At 61.0% G+C, this 13171-nt stretch overlaps 1 protein-coding gene across 1 annotated transcript in view; it reads right to left on the minus strand.

Moving 5' to 3' along the window:
• Nucleotides 1-313: 313 nt before the first annotated feature.
• The window catches only part of SLC9A3 (solute carrier family 9 member A3), a 34163-nt gene continuing 21305 nt past the window's right edge, over nucleotides 314-13171 (minus strand). The window contains exons 2-16 of the mRNA XM_040262220.1: nucleotides 11471-11773; nucleotides 9622-9782; nucleotides 8158-8236; nucleotides 7385-7562; nucleotides 6677-6897; nucleotides 5170-5372; nucleotides 4674-4763; nucleotides 4520-4590; nucleotides 3636-3765; nucleotides 2492-2607; nucleotides 1934-2063; nucleotides 1608-1784; nucleotides 1408-1480; nucleotides 847-957; nucleotides 314-561 (exon numbers count right to left, since the gene is read on the minus strand). Of these exons, the coding sequence (XP_040118154.1) occupies nucleotides 314-561; nucleotides 847-957; nucleotides 1408-1480; nucleotides 1608-1784; nucleotides 1934-2063; nucleotides 2492-2607; nucleotides 3636-3765; nucleotides 4520-4590; nucleotides 4674-4763; nucleotides 5170-5372; nucleotides 6677-6897; nucleotides 7385-7562; nucleotides 8158-8236; nucleotides 9622-9782; nucleotides 11471-11773 (2291 nt within the window). The remainder of the gene's footprint in view (nucleotides 562-846; nucleotides 958-1407; nucleotides 1481-1607; nucleotides 1785-1933; nucleotides 2064-2491; nucleotides 2608-3635; nucleotides 3766-4519; nucleotides 4591-4673; nucleotides 4764-5169; nucleotides 5373-6676; nucleotides 6898-7384; nucleotides 7563-8157; nucleotides 8237-9621; nucleotides 9783-11470; nucleotides 11774-13171) is intronic.

Raw genomic sequence — 13171 nt, forward strand, 5'->3', positions numbered from 1 at the left:
CAGCGGGACCCTCACACAGCGGGACCCTCACTCAGCGGGACCCTCACTCAGCGGGACCCTCACTCAGCGGGACCCTCACACAGCGGGACCCTCACACAGCGGGACCCTCACACCCTCACTCAGCGGGGACGCCCCGCCTCCGCTCGCGGGAGAAGCAGGAAATCAGAGGCGCCTGAAGAAAGAAGCGCGGCTGGAAGAGAGGCTGAGGCTGGTGAGAGCAGGGTGCGGGGGAGGCGGCGGTGGAGAGAGAGCGACGCGCGGGGCTGAGGCGGCGCTGAGAGGAGCGGGGGCCAGAGCGCGGCCGGCGGGCCAGTTACATGTGCGTGGACTCGGGCGCGGCGGCGTGCGGCTGCTCCTCGGGGCCGTCGGCCAGCAGGAACGAGTCCTCGGACTTGCCGCTGAGGCGGAAGGGCGCCAGGCGGTGGAAGTTGCCGGGGGAGTGGGGGATCTGCAGGCGGGCCCTCTGGGAGGGCACCACCGCCTCCCCGGGACACAGCCAGGGCGGCACCCCAGAGGGGATGCCGGGGCTCTCCTCCGGGGAAAACGCGGGGTTGTCAATTCCTAGGAGAGAGGGCGGCGGTCGTCAGCTTCCCTCGCTCAGCGGAAGGGCAGAGAGGGAGGCGGCGGCCCTGGGTCAGACAGCAGCTCGTCCTCGGCCACGCGGAAGGTCACCTGGAAGGTCTCGGGCCTCTGGGGTTCAGGCCCTGCGCCCGGCTCTCGCTCTCCTCTCTCAGAGCGGGGGCCTCTGCCTGTGCGCGCACTTGCGCGCCCGCGTGAACCGCGCTCCGCCGCCGGGGCCTCCCGCCAGGGATCGCCTGTGGGTGGCGGAGGGCCGTGCCCCCTCACCTGAGGGGGAGTCTGTCGCTGTGTCCTGCCCGATGTTTGCCAGGAACTCGATCCCGCCACTCATCTCATCACCATAGTTGGGGGCTTCCTCAGTGTCTGAGAGTTCCAAATCTGGTGACAGGGAGGGGACAGCGTAAGGGGACAGGCTGGAAGCGCAGATGACCTCGTCTGAGCCCTTGACCAACTGCCCCGGACCCGCTCACCGCCGCCCCCAACCCCCGCCCCGCCCAGGGTCCTCATGTCTGCCGCCCCCACTTAGCGGCCTCTGGGCAGCTCAGTGGGCCGTGGTGCCCACCTGGCCACACCAGGATAGGGGTGGGCAGGGAGGACCACACTAGGTCTTCTCGAGGAGGGGCGGGGGCGACTGGAGAAGGGGGCGGGCCACAGAGGAAGGGGATGGGAAGCCCAGGTCGCAGCCCTGCCCCCAGAGTGGCTGCCGCCTGTGAGGAGGGCCCTGGTGCCGAGGGCGCGGGCTTCCTGGAAGTACAGCCGTCTGCACCCGGCTGCCCTCAGGTGCCCCTCAGCTCCTGCTGACCAGCGTCCAGCCATGGCCCAGCCTACCTTTCTCCTTGATGGTGAAGTCCTGCAGGGAGCTCACCATCGGCAGTTTCCCGTTGGGAATGCTGCTGTTTCTCTGAGGAGCAGAAGGAAACCGCTCACAGCTCTGGGTCCTGCCTGATCTGCCTGTCCACTCCAGGGAGGCCTCTGCCCTGCCACCAGGGTGCCCCCTCGGTGGTGCCTGCCCAAGTGTGCCCTCTCACCCGCTTCTGGGCGCGCTCCCTCTTGAGCAGCTTAGCGGCCTTCTTGTGGGGGTTGATCCCCAGCTTGGCCGACTTGAAGGATTCCAGGCGCTTCCGCATGGTCCTGTGGAAGATCTCGGTGTCCTGCTTCTCGTCCTCATCCGTGGTCAGCCCATGCCGGCTGTAGAGATGTTTGTACTGTGGCGGGGAGGCGGGAGGGGGGGATGGGGGGTGGTTAGGGTTAGCAGGGCTTGGGCTGCCCCCCCAGGAGCCACCTGCACTAAGTAGGGACATGCTTTGCCCTGGGGCAGGACGGGCGGGGCGCTGGCTCTGGAGGGCGCACCCACCTCCTGCCGGGGCTTGTACAGGTACTGCTGTAGCGTGTGGTGGGTGATCATGTCCTCCGCATCCCGGATGCTCTGCCGCCGCTGCTCCAGGGACTGCATGTCCAGGCGCACGGCGCTCACGTTCTCCCTCCTGCGAGGGCCTTGGTGAGCAAGTGGGCACGACCACCTGCCCTCCCACCTGCACCCCTGGGGCCTGGGGTCATCCCGGTGAGACCTTCTCTGCCTCCGGTTTAAGACTGACCCCGCAGTGCACCTGCCCCTCCAAAGCGCCAGCAGTGATACCCAGAACCGCCCTGCACTGGCAGGGCAGAGGCTGGAGGCCTGGAATCTGCAATCAGCACCCCTGTCTTTGGTGGTGGGGCAGGGGGCGCTCCTTAAGCAGGCTGCTGGGCCCTGGCTCACTGCCTCACTCCAGCCGACTGACACGACAGGTGACAGACGCCACCGGCTCTGGCCCTGTTTCCCATGTGGGCAGCCCCAAGAGGCCCACTGGCCATGCCTGTGGCTTGGTCGGGGAGCCTGGAGAGAGCTTGGCCCACAGCAGCTCTGGGGACCTACAGGAGGTAGGAGACAGAGGCCTCCACAGTGGAGGGGCGTGGGGTGCTGAAGTCCACGTTGACCATGTTATCTGTGCTGGGAGAACGGATGAAAGCCAGGGACCCACGGCGCTCTCCCTGCAAGAGGAGGTGGCCTTGTCAGTCACTGGCCTGGCCCCAGGGAGCCCCACCTTGGGGTGCTGTGCACTGACCCCAAGGCACCTGGGAAAGCCAAGACCTCAGAAACCACGGTGGAGGCCCCGCTGGAGCTGGGAGGCTCACGGAGGCTTGTGCAAAGGACTTGGTGCCTCGGGGAGCGTGGGGAATCCCCACGGGATGGGGGAAGAGGCCCTGTCCCCACGGGGGCTCCAAACCAGCTGCCCTAATTTTCCCCAGAAGAGAAACCCCAGCCTCCAGAGTCAGGCGAAAACTAGGCAGAGCAGAGTCCACAGGCATGGAGGTCACACTGCCGAGTGAGGTGCCCTAGGAGAGCAACTGGCCCTCCAGGGAGAGGGGGGAGCTGGGGAGGGCAGCCAGCTGAGGGCCAACCTGCTATGGCAAAGCTGGTGCTGTGGGCGTTGTTCACAGGCACAACCGCGGTGCAGAGGAGCCCACAGGCCTGCGTCATAGGCACCAAGGTGGCAGGCGGCAGCGGGGAAGGGAGGCCGGTGCCCTGCTGGGAGCCTGTCACCAGTGGGAACTGGGGGCCATAGAGGGTCCCCAGGAGAGGATGCAGCCAGCAGGGGTCACCACCCACCTTCCCAGCCCCAGGGAGGCAGCAAGGCCTCAAAGGCTCACAGTCAGAGGGGCCGGGATTCCTGCTCTGAACTTCCTCAGCTGGTCGGAGGTGCAGAAGACAGGCCTTGCGCCCATGGGCTCGCCCCGGCTGGAGCCTGGAGCTTGTGCTCACTGGGGTCTGTGACCTCAGACCCAGCACCGCAGAGCGGGAGCTGTGGTGAACCCCACTTTCAGGGTGCCTGAGGGCCCTTGAGCTCAGGTGAACTGCAGCTGGGGCAACAAGAAGACTGTGCGTCGCTCACCAGCTGCCCCCACCCCTGCCCGGGCCTCAGGGTGCAGACCCCAGCACTGTCCACACACGGGTCTGTCTCGCCTCTTCCCGCCCTCCCCCCACACTCCTACAAAAGAGCAGATGAGACGGCCAGTACCTCGGCCACATAGCTGATGGCATCCTTCAAGTTGAGCTCGTGGAAAACATTCAGAATCCGATCTCGAGACTTCTGAGCTGACCTTCTCATGAGGATTTTGCTGAGGAATTTCCTATCAAAATTCGACCACCTGCGAGGACGAGTGGGTCAAACCAATAGTGGTCAGCACTTGGCGGGTTCTGGGTGAAGCCCTGGGATGGAACCCTGGCAACATCCAGACCCATGATGGACACAGTGTTGTAGCTGCTGGGTGGGATACTCAGTTTCTATTTACTGTGACAGCCACACAGGCAAGCTTTGAAGTGAAAGAGATGACCCTCCACGTGCCGCTGAACGCTGCCTCATGGCCCTGTGGCCGCTCTACCTTCCTGTCCGATGGCAGGGTCTTGGTGTGTGAGTGAAAATGGGATTAACCTTCTCCTGTAATGCGGTCATGCAGATTTCCTCTGACTGCATAACCCTGTAGGAAGATGAGAGGATGGGGGGGCAGGTGGAGATTTAAAGGGGGGAAGGGGGTCACAGGAGGAGAAGTAGGAGGATTCTAGGAGGAGAGGGGGCTTAAGGGGCTTCAGGGGCAGGAAGGCAGAAGGGGGGTCCCAGGAGGAAAAGCAGAGGTATTTAGGAGAAGGGGCTTGGGGGGACCCCAGGGGCAGGAGGGGAGAAGCGGGGACCTGAACAAGGTGGTGAGTGGCCCTGGGTCCTCCGAGGGCAGTATTCTGAGGTCACTGGGGCTCAGTGGAGTTAGGGTCATGGTGATGCCAGAGATTCGCTCTATAGCCTATGGATCCTACAGTCGCTGGTTAAAGAAGGGGACTAACAACTGAGATGAACGTGCCTCTGAATTTTCTTGTTTCAGTTTGTCAGGGGCCACTGCAGCGACTCACTTATCTCTCAGATAATTGTGTCCGATTTGCCCTGATATGTCCTCGATGGCCGAGAGGATGTGGTCGAAAGCCTTTGGAAGGAGAGGCAAGTGGGTCAGCATCACCTGGACAGCCGCTTCCTCCTCCTCCCTCCTACCTCAGCCCTTCTACCTACCCGGCCGTGCAGCTTCTCGTTGAGCTTGGGGTCTCGCTGTTCACTTCTCTTCACCTTCAGCCATTGCACCAGGGGCTTGATGGTCAGGCCCTGGAAGATAGACACCCTGACCCCACTGTGGCCCACTGATCCCGAGCCCACATACCCCAACAGGGTGGAAGGGGCCACCCCGTGGCCAGGACCCAGGTGATCTGTGCCCATCTCCTGGCAGAGGAGGCCCTGCCACCTGCGGGTCACTGGACGTCCTTGGACGCCCCTGGCCAGCTCCTTAGAGTAGCCAAGAGCCAGGCAAAGCAGGGCCTTTTCCTTCCTGGTCAATGAAACATTAACTGGGGCTTTGTTAACCAGCAACGGCCAAGGAAGGAGGTTTCTAGGCCAAATCGCGCTGCACCCTGTGGGGCCACATGAAAACCTACAAAACTGCACCTAGTTACTAAAATTATCAACCCAGTTAGGCCTGGCACCTGGGAGGATGAGGCCCCTCCACCACCCGTACCTGGAAGATGACGGTGAAGAAGATGACAATGATGGTGGTGCTGACAAACAGGTTCTTCTCTTTGACCTTGTTCTCGTCCAGGAGGACCACCAGGGCGTAAGCCACAGCTCCTCGGAGGCCGCCGTAGGACATGACCACCTGGTCTATGATCTCCAGCTGCACCATCCGGTACCGATTCAGAATCCAGGTCTGCAGGACGACCCCTGTGGGGTGCGCACGCGCTCAGCACTGGGGGAGAGGCAGCCCCTCTGTCTCTGCCAGCACCCCTGCAGCCGCAGTGGGGGAGGGGCCTTTGGGAAGCTGCTCCTCCCACGAGCGAGCGAGCGAGCAAGAGGCACCACTGTAGCCCCGCCCGCAGGTCCCTCGACCTCTTTGGAGCTCTCTGGGCCCCCGCCTGCCTCTGCACCCCCAAGCTGTGCTCCAGCCACTCTGGAAATTCCTAGGTCTCAGTGTGACCACATATGTGACTGCCCAGCAGCTCCAGGACAAGAGGCCACCCACCCACAGGGCCTCTGTTTCCCTGAGCCCTCAGTTCAGCGACTGCAGGCAGAGCAGGTGGGGGTCACCCGACTGCCTTCTCCCCTCCCCAGCCCTGGGTTGGCACTGCACACCAGGGGCCAGGGACCAGGGCTGAGTGGGGCCGCAGCGGCTCCTGCTTCTCACGCGCCATGGTGACTGAGATGCCACCCAAGTGACCACATCCAGAGTAAGTCAGTGGGAAGCCACATGGGTTCCCCTGGCTTCTGGAACGTTCCACTTGTACCTCAAGGTGGTCTTATTTCAGGGATGAGGCTATAAGACTGAGAAGGCCTGTCCCTTCACTGAGGGTGACTAATGTCCTGGCCAGCCTTAGGTTCCCCAAGGTCTCTTGAGTCTGTCATTCACTGTGCTACAGGGCTGGGGGCCGGGAGCCAATGTGTGTCGCTGGTTCTGCAGACTCCCCGTGGCCAGTCCCTGCTGTTGGCTATGTCCCCTCACCCCTCTGTCTCCCTCAGTCATCCTCTCAGCCCCCCTCATCCCTATCACCCTCCATCGTCCCATCATCCCCATCACCCTCCACCATCCCCCCGTCCATCACCCTCTCATCCCCCCATCCTATCACCCCCTATCATCCCCCCATCACCCTCCATCATCCCATCACCCTCTCATCCCCATCACCTCCATCATCCCCATCACCTCCATCATCCCCATCACCCTCCATCATCCCATCACCCTCTCATCCCCCCATCTATCACCCTCCATTATCCCCCATCCATCACCCTCCATCATCCCCATCACCCTCCATCATCCCCTATCCATCAGCCTCCATCATCCCATCACCCTGCATCTTCCCATCACCCTCCATCATCCCCATCACCCTCTCATCCCATCATCCCCCCATCATCCCCTCATCGTCCCCACCACTCCCATCACCCTCCTTCATCCCCTCATCTGCCCATCATCCTCATAATCCCCCCGTCATTCCCCATTGTCCTTCCGTCACCCCCCATGCTCCGCACACCCTCACCTATGGCCCTGTACACGGAGATGAAGAGCAGCGTCAGGAGCACGAAGGCTGTGTTCCACTTCCAGATGAGAGGGTCCACAGCTGAGATGCCCAGGAACATAAAGATGATGGTCTCGGCCCCACTGGCCAGCATCTTCATGGTGTAACGCACCGTGGTGGCCGACTGCTCTGAGATGTTGGCCTTCACGTACTTCTGACAGCAGATGCCACAGAAGGTGATGCTGCACACGGGACAGCCCACCATGAGCGCTCAGGCCAGGGCTCAGCTCCCACCAGACCCCGGGGGGCTCAAGCCCACCTCCCAGAAGGCAGCACTTTGGGGCCCCTTCATCCTGGGCAAGCATCCCCCGCTACTCATCAGCACTCCTCTTTGTGAGTACAGGGCTCCTCCTAGGGGCTTGGTGCCCTGGGCTGGCTACCCTGACACTGTCTGTGGGCCTCTGGGGGCCTGGGTCCCACACTGGAGGGGAGGGGGCAGCTCTGAGGGTCAGAGCCCTGGGAAAGGCTGCGTGGGGGCAGAGCAGGCGCTGCAGCCCCTGGACAGCTCTATGAAGACGCCAACTCCTTAATTAAAAGACTAAATAGATCAAATTCTTCTCCCCCATAGCGAGTTCCCACCCCGCCCGGGGAAGTGGCCAGGCCTCCCCAGGGCAGGTCCGCCGGGCATGCGGGGGCTGGTGGGTGGCCGACCAGCGAGGAGGGACTCACGCCAGGATAGCCGACAGGGACAGCATCTCGGACGTGAGGTAGGACAGGTAGGAGAGGACAAACACGAAGCCAGGCTCGATGATGCGCACGTGCTTGGTGAAGCGTGTCACCAGGGAGAGCAAGAAGGCGAACACGACGCCCACCAGCGTGCCCCCCAGGCTCACCACGAAGAAGGACACTGCAAGGACAAGGAGTGCCGCTGGCCTCTGAGCGGCCCTCTGCGGCCGCAGCGTGGGCGAGCTGGCCTGACTGACTGACCGTTCCCCACTGAGGTCCCGGGTGACCCCAGAGGCACCAGCAGCTCGGCAAACAAGAGGCTGATTCTCTCAGCAGACAGAGGCTCTGGCTGCATGGGGAGGGGAGAGCACTGCACCAAAGGAGGCCCGGCTACCCCACTGCGGGGGCAGCGCTGAGACCAGCAGCATTGGTGGGGGGTTGACAGCAAGGACCAGGCTCTGGGCTCCCAGGAATGCCATCTGTAACTGTCCCTGCCCAGAGGGATTCCCAGGACCCCGGATACAGGATCCACGTCCTCCCGTGGGTCTGTGGGGGCAATGATCCTCGCCACCCAGGGTGGCTGGGGCCTGGGAAACCAGATTAGTGTAACCTGCTGGGGAGGGCGGGGGCCTGTCACCAAGACTTTGAAATGGAAGCATGTTTCCCTGCACAGGCTGTGGGTTCCAGCCTGGCACAGATGCTGCCCAAGGGGTCCACATTCCGGAGAAGACACCGGCCCTGGCTCCCCGCCGGAACACAACCCGTGAGCCACACACCTATTCCTTTCACGCAGTCCACGCCAGTCACCTTGTCACCACCCAGCGTCACAAAAGATTCAAACACGTTGTACAGGACCTGCGGGGACACAGACAGACAGGACCCCGTCAGCCTGCGGTCAGCACTGACTCCTCCCCGTCTCGGGCCCCAGGCCTGGTGAGACTTGGTCCAAGTGAGGAGACCATGGCAGCAATCTGAAGGGAAACTGAAAACTGCCGGGGCAAATTCATCTAGGGCAGTAGTGTGGGGTCTGGGGCGGGAGGATAGTCTGGGAGGAACAAGAACCCTCAGAGAAAACCTGGCCTTCCCCACCCTCAGTGAAGCAGGGTGGCCACAAAGCCAGCCTGCTGTGATGATCTTTAGTTTGCTTCCCAAGACACGACCAGAGTTTCACTTGCAGCGACTTTGCCGTTATGTGGCCCCCGTCAGTGGGGACGCACCCCTGGCATCTTTGCCTGTTGACATTCAAACCTCATCCTGCTATGAAGTGAAGTGAAGTGAAGTCGCTCAGTCGTGTCCGACTCTTTGCGACCCCATGGACTGTAGCCTACCAGGCTCCTCCCTCCATGGGATTCTCCAGGCAAGGGTACTGGAGTAGGTTGCCATTTCCTTCTCCACATCCTGCTATGACTTGGTGATAAATGACTAACACCTCATCCAAGGCTGCAGGGCTGTGTGTGTGGGAGGTGCCCGCTGTGCTCTGAGCGAAGCTCCTGAAGGATGCGCTGGCTCCACGTCCAGGGGAGGGGCCTGGGGGCAACCCAGGTTGGGGGCGGGCGCTGTGGGGCCCTTGGGAAGAAATGTTTCTGTGTCTCCAGGTCTGTGCTCTCCAGGGGGGAGAAGGCCCTCATGGGGCAGATCGCAAGCTGTGTTCATGGAAGAAAATCTGGTGGTGTTGCTGCATGGGGACTGCGTGGGAGGGATGGCACAGCTGTGAAGGTTAGGGGAGCAGGGCACAGTGCCCTGCTTCTCCCGCTTCCTCCTTCGTAAGGAAGACGAGCCTCACAGGAGCCAGGGAGGAGCTTCCTGGCTTGGGCAGAAGTTCACGCGTCTACAGGACATGGAGGGGCTTTTAGAGCAAAGAGAAGACTGGACGCCCACTATGTCTGCGAACCTGCAGGGCTGAGGAGACCCCAGGCAGGTGCTCAGCCACACCGCTGACCAGCCCTCTGTGCTGCCCCTGGGACCGCACTGCTCCAGAGCCCATGGCCGGTGTGGGGAAGATGGCCTGATATCCAAACAGGCCGCCCTTTTCTCTGGGCTACCCAGAGCCGACATGGACTGCCAGCCCTCAGGCCGTGGGCATACTGGACCTGGCTGAGTTCCCCTCCTCGATCCCCACAACACTGTGATCACCCACAACTCCACAGTCAAGGGCAGGCACCAGGCCTGCAGCCGAAGCTGGGATGCCAGCAGTGAGACCCTGGAACAGGACCAGGAGGTGCATCCTGCTGGGCACTCACCACGGTGACAGCGTCGTTGAGCAGAGACTCCCCGAAGACGATGATGAACAGCACCTCGTTGACGTGCACCTCCTCAAACACGGCCAGCACGGCCACTGGGTCCACGGCGGCAATCAGGCTGCCGAACAGGAGGAAGTCCAGTAGCCCGATGTTCAGGTCTCCTGGAAGACGAGTGGGCCATCAGGGGGAGCCCTCCTCCCTGGAGGGCCAGTCCTCCCCGCACCGGCCATGCCAGGAAGGTCCCAGGGACGGGACTGTGGCTGCTGGACTGTGTGTTCCGGGACCCTCTCCCACTTCGGCCTTGCCCACCCGTGGGGCCTCTTGGTGGCCCGGGGTTTCTGGGTGCTGGGCTGCTGTGCCCAGATGCCCCCAGGACGTCTGCTGCCTGGCCCACCTGTGGCCGCCCAGGCTGACCCTTCGTTGGCGGTGTCCCCCAGCCTTGGGGCAGACCTCAGAGCCAGGAGCAGGCTGACAGCAGAGACCAATCCCTGTCTGCCGGCTGCAGGGCCAGGCTCCGGGTGTCCCCTGGGCACTGCCCTGCTTCATGACCTTGGCTGACACCCAGCCATGACCACTCCATCCCAAGGACGGAGCACAGGCCTCAGACGGCTGTGGCCCCTCAGGGAGCCAAACCCCAATATGTTCCCTTGGGCCTAGGGGCCAGAAGTGGCCTTAGGCTGTCCCAAACTACCTGAGGGCACCACCAGGGATGGCAGTCTAATGTCACCTGCATGGCCCCTGCGGCCCAGGCGTTGGGGAGAACTGGCCGTTTGGCACCATGCCACCCTTGGGGGGCTTCCAGGGCTGGGCTTGGGGATGGTGCCGGATGGCTGTGGGGACTTGAGGAAGCCCACACTGTCCAGGGGTGACGACAAAGTCCTAGGTGACTCCTGCAGATGGGGTGCCTTAGCCCTCAGTGTGTTTCTCAATGTGTCGTCTTTGTCACTGTGATTGCAAGGGAGGTCGTGAGCCCCACTGGGGGGCTGGGGGTGCATGCTCTTCTGTCAGAGGGCCTGTCCCTTGTCTGGTTCAGCTGGTGGAAGTGTTTGAGGCCGAAGCTGAGCCGAGACTGCTGCCCAGGGAGGTGCTAGCACCCCCACCTCCCTTGTCGCCCCCAACACCAGGAGCTCAGCCCATGGAGCACAGAGGCACGGGGGAACCAGGCTGAGTTCAAGGCCATGCCATCCGGCACGTATGCACGGCCTCGGTGAGCAGGGCCCCACCTGCTCGTTTCCCGGATGGATAATGACCGACTCCCAGGTGGGTGGGGTGCACCTCAGAGGTATGCCAGGGCTGAGGTTAGTAACCAACTGGCAGGAAACACGGGCAGGGGAAGAGCCTCAGACACAGATCCCACGTGATAGAGAGGCTTGCCCGCCTTCTCGCTGCCAGATTGAGTAGAAACGACACCCAACCTTCTGTGCAGGGGCAGGTTTATTTGGGCTCCACGGGCGTGGGGCTCAGGTGTTGCCCTCTGCCAGAGGCCGCCTCCTCCTTCCCTGGGGTCTGAGGCTGGACCTAACCTCCCTGTCAAGGGGGAGGGACAGCAGCCGGCTCGTTCCCAACACCCCACCCACCAGGCCAACCTGGTCGGACCAGACTTCATTCCCAAGCAGGACACATGCCTCGGCCTGAGGATGGGCGTGGACTGGCTGTTGATGAATTAAAACCCAGGAGGGTTAAGTGGCCACTGGTGACATCTCTGGATAACCCCTACACTCACTCTCCTTTTAAGCCTGTGTTTTTTGTCTTGTGCTTTCTTAGATGCAGCTTCTGGGAGCCTACCCTGAGGACCCCTGGGACCCTCCAGGAGCCCCCCACCCCCGGCCAGGTGGCGGTGCCCACTCACCCATCAGGCCACTGAGGAAGACACCGTAGAGCGACAGCCCAGTGGTGGCCGCGTTCCACACAGTGCCAATGACCGCGTACAGCAGGATGGTGCCCAGGTTGCCAAAGAAGAGCCGGTTGGGCATGAAGTAGCCAGCGTCCAGCACAATAGGTGGCAACAGGTAGAAGAAGAACACCGTGGGCGTGAGTGAGAAGGAGGCGATGTGGTCGGCCGCCAGGACGATGCCACCCAGCACCAGGCCCAGCACGATGAGCAGGGCACTCTCAGGGACCACACTGGTGACTTTGTGCGACAGGTGGAAGCCTGTGGGGGGAGCAGAAGTCAGAGGGCCAGCCTGGCTCCACAAAGAGAACTTGAGCTCGGGAAGCAAGGCCCCCAACCTGGGGCTTTGGTCACCTCCCTCCCGCCCCTACTCATGCAGCTGAGAGGCCCTGCCAGTCCACCTGGCCCTGGGACACCCTGCTCAGAGGTCTCCTGCCTCCTGCTCAGAAAATGGCCCCCTTCTGCAGGGAGTCCCCATGGTAGAGTCAGGCTGGAGGGGCTGCATGGCTGCTTTGACAGAGGCCAGGTGGGCAGAGCCCCCATGCCCCAGGCCCCACGGACCCCCTCTGACCTCACCCCTCATGCTGTATCTGGTGCCCTGGACCCCCACCCTGCCTGAAGCCCCACCGTATCTGCATGGGAGTGCCCCCATGCAGGACGTCCCCCCGGCCCTCCAGGAAAACAGCCTATAAGGCCAGGCATTCCAGGGTGCCCCAGCCGCAATCACCCCCACCACAACAGTCGTGTGCTTGAGGACAGCAGGACCCCAAAGGTCCATCCACCAACAGTCAGACTCCTAGGCCCCCTTGCCCATCAGCCCTGCCAGGACCTCAAGGGAGGTCCCACTATTGGGGCCACTTCTCCTTTAAGACTCCAAGGAAAAAGTGGTAAGAATCCTGTGTTAAGTCTGATTTCAAAATAATTGGAATATTGACAGAAGAGATGGGTATTTGAGATAGTTCTCTCTTTCACTCATGCTCAGATCATAAACTCCTTCAAAATTCGACTTTAATTGAAAAAAGAAGGGAAAACCACTAGACTATTCAGGTAAGACCTAAATCAAATCCCTTACGATTATACAGTGGAAGCAAGAAGTAGATTCAAGTGATTGGATCTGATAGAGTGCCTGAAAAACTATGGATGGAGGTTTGTAACATTATACAAGAGACAGTGATCAAAACCATCCCCAAGAAAAAGAAATGCAAAAAGGCAAAATGGTTATGTGAGGAGGTCTTACAACTATCTCAGAAAAGAAGAGAAGTGAAAGGCAAGGAGAAGAGGAAAGATATACCCATTTGAATGCAGAGTTCCAAAGAATAGCAAGGAAAGATAAGAAAACCTTCCTCAGTGATCAATGCAAAGAAATAGAGGAAAACAATAGAATGTGGAAGACTAGAGATCTTGTCAAGAAAATTAGAGATACCAAGGGAACATTTCATGCAAAGATGGGCACAATAAAGGACAGAAATTGTATGGACCAAACAGATGTACAAGATATTAAGAAGAGGTGGCAAAAATACACAGAAAAACTGTACAAAAAAGATCTTAATGACCTAGATAACCACAATGGTGTGATCACTCACCTAGAGCCAGACATCCTGGAATGTGAAGTCAAGTGGGCCTTAAGAAGCATCACTATAAACAAAGCTCGTGGAGGTG

Source organism: Oryx dammah, unplaced genomic scaffold (genome assembly GCF_014754425.2).
Source record: "Oryx dammah isolate SB20612 unplaced genomic scaffold, SCBI_Odam_1.1 HiC_scaffold_20, whole genome shotgun sequence".
In the NCBI taxonomy this organism is placed as follows: Eukaryota; Metazoa; Chordata; class Mammalia; order Artiodactyla; family Bovidae; genus Oryx; species Oryx dammah.